The sequence below is a fragment of the Diplotaxodon limnothrissa genome, linkage group LG10, assembly GCF_057381915.1.
Source record: "Diplotaxodon limnothrissa isolate DT_005_m linkage group LG10, D_limnothrissa_male_GT1.1, whole genome shotgun sequence".
NCBI classification, from domain to species: Eukaryota; Metazoa; Chordata; class Actinopteri; order Cichliformes; family Cichlidae; genus Diplotaxodon; species Diplotaxodon limnothrissa.
This window is the reverse complement of record NC_140605.1, coordinates 10,805,708-10,810,829: the sequence shown is the minus strand read 5'-3', so window position 1 is coordinate 10,810,829 and position 5,122 is coordinate 10,805,708. Positions and strand designations below refer to the sequence as shown.

Genomic DNA, 5,122 nt, shown 5'->3' with positions numbered 1-5,122 from the left:
GTATTTTCAGTATTAGATCCCTGGTGAAGCATGTATTTGTTTTTAAATTGTGTAATAGGTGTGTTTTAACTGTTTCTTAATAAGAGTATATCAAACTTACTAAAGTGGGGAGAGAAAAAAAAAAAAAAATAAGATGAAGAAACAACATAACATTCTCCACTATCTGGTGCCAGAAATTATAAGTTTAAAACAATGCAAGGATTTATTTTTAAAAAAAAAAAAAAACCACACACAAACCCCACCAACAACCCCAAAAACAAAAAAACCTAAGCCCTGTGCTCTTACAAAAGGGTGATGGAGGTAGACTATGCACCAGTACTGCACAGCTACCGCCCCTCACTACCTCTCCAATCTCTTCATCCAGGAGGGCAAATTGAAGTGGCCTATACGTAAAGAGCGATTTAAGGACAAGTGTGAGGCACTCAGTTTGGCTTCAGAGGGTTTAAGAGGTGCTAAGGGCATAAACAAGTTATAAAAATAGATAAAACTGCAACGTCTGTTATTCCTTCAATGCCTGCCTCCACTTCCACAGCTCTGCAATGACCTGAGGAGAAAAAAACCCATATATAAACAGCTGACTTAAATTGTTGTCAAAAACAGAGCAGGTTCATGCAACATGGTCTCTCATTTACTGCAACACAACTTCCTCCTTACTTATGATTGGAATATTTGGACTTTGATGCCCCCTAGTGGCATGACAAATAAATGCCAGTACACCGCCTCCATTTAAATCAAATTACGGCCAGTAGCTACATTTTCACAATAATCTAAGAAAGTAAAAATGTTATAATAGCAGGCAATAGAAATTTGTTGTATACCTTGGGCTCTGTGACCTTGTGACCATGTTTCACAAAGTTCTCAAACTTGGGCTGGGCTTTAGGTAACGTTACTCCCTATTAGGAAAAATATAAACAAATGTAATCAATTTGCAATTTTAATCATGCCAAACAGATTCAAAGGACATCCAAGAACAAACCTTTTTCACTGCCTCCATCATCTTGGCTTTGATCTCTGGCACACTCAAAGGTCCTTTAGGAGTTGGTGGGGTTTTGGGAGACTTGTCACCTTTTCCTTTAGGTGTCTTTTCCTACATTGGGCAAAAAAATAAATACAAATAAATTAAAGTCTAGACATTAGAAGTGTTGAATTTAATTTTTAAATATATTTGCCTTTGCTCGCCATTCTTGCTCATGTAAACGATTGTTACCTGGTTTTTGGCTGGAGTGTTCGGTTTTGAACTCTTGCCATTCTGTGCAGGTGCTTTGGGTTTGGATGGCGTCTGTTTGGATGGTATAGATTTGGCTGGAGCTGCCTTGGCCTGTAACAAATGGGCAGCTGTCAGTTGCAGAGTGAGCATGTGTAAATTAAGCTTCAATTTAAAACTCCACGATAAGGATATCTGCTTGCCTTAACGGGAGATTCTTCTTCCATGCTCTCCTCGTTGTCCTCGTCGTCATCAGCCTCATCATCATCCCTGAAGAAATGAGAAAGATTAAAGCAATAGCAGTTCAACTTTTTTTTTTTTTTCCTCAAATTGACCTCTTGCCTGCAGCAAGGTCAAAGCTTAATTAAAAGCAACAGTGCTCCAAACTGTTGTCCTCACCATCCCAGTAGAGAAATGCAACTTAAAGATGAACACAAGTCATAAGGCACTGTAGCCATTTACTGGAGGGAGGAGTGAGGGAGTGGGCTGTTCGATATAACGATATCGGATGATGATATGAAAACTTCTATATATTCCCTTACATTAAAATAACCACACTATGGACGGACAAGCGACTGCTTTTATGCGTTGTTGTTAGCAACCACGATTGCTCCAACATCCGCTTGTTTCCCCCCCCCACATAAACCTTTCACAATGAAGGTGAATATCCTGTTGAGATTTTTCAAAATAAACAGAATCCCGTGAAATAGTATGCAGTGTTTACGGCCGAGAAGCTAAAAAGCTGTCAGTTGCTAAAAAACAAACAAACCTTAGAACAGGCTTTTCCCTGTAGCACAATGTGTAATAAATACTCAAGAAAATTGTGGCCATTTCAACTTATCTAACACTCAACTCCAGGTATATGACACCCAGCTGAAAACATTTCTTGCAAGTCAAGTTGCCCGAGAATCACAGAATTTACAGAAAAAGTAGAATTTTTGTGATATTGTTGTCAGGACGATAAATGTCTTATATCGGGATATGAGATTTTGGTCATATCACACAGCCTTACGAAGGGCCTCTGTAGCATGAACATGGTTTGGTTTTGAAAAGTCTGACATGGACCAGAAAATTTTCCCTAGTTTCAAAATAACAGTAACTACTATGCACACTGTCATGGCTACAAATATAACCAGTTTTTAGATGGTTTCCTACAAGTTTTGCTTTTATCATGTTAGGAAGCAACCTCCATTAAGCATTATTTCCACGCTATTAGCAAGTAACAAATGAGCTCTTATAAAACATGACAGAACAAGTGTTCAAAAGCCATCTGACCTTTGCTATAAATTTTATTTTCACAATTTGAGTTGGTTGGGAAAAAAAAAAAAAAAAAAGGGGTCATTTTCAACAAAAGCCTGCTACACATGCTGGCAGCAAGATGAGCAGAGGTATGTTCTTTTACCAGCAATGCAGTGACGCAAATATGAAATAACGCTTTGCCCAGAGCTGGCCATCTTTAACAACTGATCGCCTACAGTCATCGGCTCTCCAAGAGGCAGAAGGAGGAAAGATGTAAAGCTACCATCTGTTCGCATGAGGACTGCAACTTAAAGACTTCACAGCATTTGTGTGGTCAGACACTCACTCATCCTCCTCATCTTCATCGTCCTCATCGTCATCTTCCTCATCATCATCTTCCTCCTCCACCTCCATTTTCATCTTTTTCTGTGTATGAGATTAAAAGTCAGTCATGCGTTTTACAGTGACAAGTTTACACTTTATACTAAAACCAATTTAAAAAAAACAAAAAAAAAACCAAAAACAAACAAACCTGAGACTTTGCAGCAGGGGAAGTGGCAGGCCTTTTCTTTGATGTTATGACATCCTCCTCCTCTTCATCGTCATCCTCATCGTCTTCATCAAAAGACTGATCTGCATCCATCACTGCGGGGGCAATTTACAAGGAATTTATAATAATAAAAAAAAAAACTACTCCGTCTGCTGTGCTATGAGGAGTCTTGATTGTGTGAGGGTTTTCGCCACATTCTCCGAATTATGAATACTCACTGACAAGGTGCTGTCCACTGATATGGATCGGACCAGAACCTGCCTTCAGGCGAAAAACTGCTGGGGGCGTGATTGTGTAGCCGCCAAGACATGCCTGCAGCAAAACACACAAATAAGCCAGCTGCTGCAAAACTATACAGCGGTTTTTCCTGAGGCAGCACAGAAGCCCCTCAGTGAGGCTAAGGAAGAATAAAGCATAAAATTATTTGGTCGCCAAGGTGTGTTTTCAAGCAGAACGTTTACTTACACTTGGCAAGGTAGAGGGCTTAAGTGAAACCAGAACTGCCTTGACCTTCTGACCCTCTGCGTCCTGCCCTTCTACCTCCACCATATGAAGTTCATCTTTTGTGCTGGGGTCCACACACACCTAAAGACACAACAGAACATTTGATGTTTTGGTGGTGGAAAATTTCAAACTGAAAATGTTAACCAACGATTTGGTATTCACTGTACCACTTGGCTGCATCCTTCTCACACAACCACAAGCAATGTGCTCAGTGTGTGACAATGACATTTCGTACACTGTGTCGTAACAGCTTCAAGTATACAGGGATGAACAAACTGCATGAAAGACACTCACCATCCTCAGATCCAACTGATGCTCCAAGTCATCGTCGTCAGGATTGAAGACCACTTCCTTTCCAGCTTCCAGCACACACCCTGATGAAGAGATTAAAATAAAATTAATTTTAAAAGAATACAAAAGTAGAAAATGAGTAGAACCAATCACTTAGGTGTAAAGCGCTACATATAAGGTGCACACAAGAGGGAGCCCTACAGAACAAGGGGTGAACATTGCCACATGGCAACAGCAGGAATTCCCCTCAAATGAAGAAGGGGAAGAAGTGAAAATCACGTCATCAAAACTTATGCTAAAGTTCTGAAACACCTAGCAAAAGACACGTGCCATGTTAATATTCCAATATGCATCCTCTACAGGTATGACATGTCAATTAACCTTGGTTAAAAGCCAATTGCAGAGCTTTGGATAAGCATCACCAAACTGGAGACAGTCTATTATCAAATTAGAACGATTTGGCTTAGTTTCTGTGTGTGAAAAAGATATTTAGCTCTTGCTCTTTTAGAACCACCTCAGAATTTGCAACATTAAAACAGTACACTGTGACCGTATCTGCTGTTTAAACGATGTCTGAAGTATCCACCCTAAAAGAAGAGGTTAAATTTTAGTTAGTAAGGGGAGCAGAACGACAGATGAAGAATAGAAACACTCTTTAAGATCTGGGGTGGCTTAAAATGCAGTCGCAGGAGGAGCGGTGGGGAGGTCAACGCGGTCCGCGTGTGTTTGAAGCCACGTTGAGACCAATTTCCCCGGCCAGCAGAAAACTGTCAGCTCTAAGAGCTTCAAATGGACAGTTCATCTAAAAAAAAAAAAAAAAAAAAAAAAAAAAAGCAGGTGCTTCAGTAGAACAGCAGCGCTAACTCTTTGTTTAAAGAAACTGATCAGATATCAACTCCGTTAATAAATCACTGGGGCCGCCATGTTGATAACCAAGCACGTGTGTGGCAGAGTGGTCTGAAGCACAGCAGCTCAGCAAGACTCATTCAACCTCCTGCCACGACTCATAACAACCAACACCACAAGACATTTTAAATGTTTTAAATGCAAACAGGTCCACTGTCTTCGTCTGGAACAAGGCACGTGTAGCTAAGCATGCTACGTGTCATTTTTTCTGTTGCTAATGCCAAAAAACACGAGAACACAGAATATAAAACAACCTCAAGTCACACATAAAACAAAGTTGTGCTCTCACCGTAAAGGAACGTTTGTGGCGCCATTGGTTCATCTAGCCCGTTCATGTTTGAGACGAGGACGCTGACAAACTCCTTATATGCTGTAGAAGAATAACCAAATGGTACCAGCAGCCACTAACTAACGTGCTACAGCGCTCC

General features: G+C 40.5%; 1 protein-coding gene across 1 annotated transcript; it reads right to left on the bottom strand.

The window, feature by feature from the left end:
- Positions 1 to 243: 243 nt before the first annotated feature.
- On the bottom strand, positions 244 to 5,122 carry npm1a (nucleophosmin 1a). The gene is made up of 11 exons (XM_085363500.1): positions 4,984 to 5,122; positions 3,792 to 3,871; positions 3,459 to 3,578; positions 3,212 to 3,305; positions 2,976 to 3,088; positions 2,790 to 2,869; positions 1,408 to 1,474; positions 1,208 to 1,318; positions 977 to 1,087; positions 819 to 893; positions 244 to 544 (listed from the first exon to the last, which is right to left on the bottom strand). The coding sequence occupies exons 1-11, from the start codon at positions 5,027 to 5,029 to the stop codon at positions 500 to 502; spliced, it is 942 nt and encodes a 313-aa protein (XP_085219626.1). The 5' UTR covers positions 5,030 to 5,122; the 3' UTR covers positions 244 to 499.

What these genes read in the sequence shown, in the direction of transcription:
- npm1a (XM_085363500.1), bottom strand. Translation starts at nt 5,029, where the DNA reads ATGAACGGGCTAGATGAACCAATGGCGCCACAAACGTTCCTTTACG. An exon ending in CAGTGGACAGCACCTTGTCA is followed by an intron (nt 3,089 to 3,211) that starts GTGAGTATTCAT and finishes TTGCCCCCGCAG; the next exon opens with TGATGGATGCAGATCAGTCT. An exon ending in ACACTCCAGCCAAAAACCAG is followed by an intron (nt 1,088 to 1,207) that starts GTAACAATCGTT and finishes TGCCCAATGTAG; the next exon opens with GAAAAGACACCTAAAGGAAA.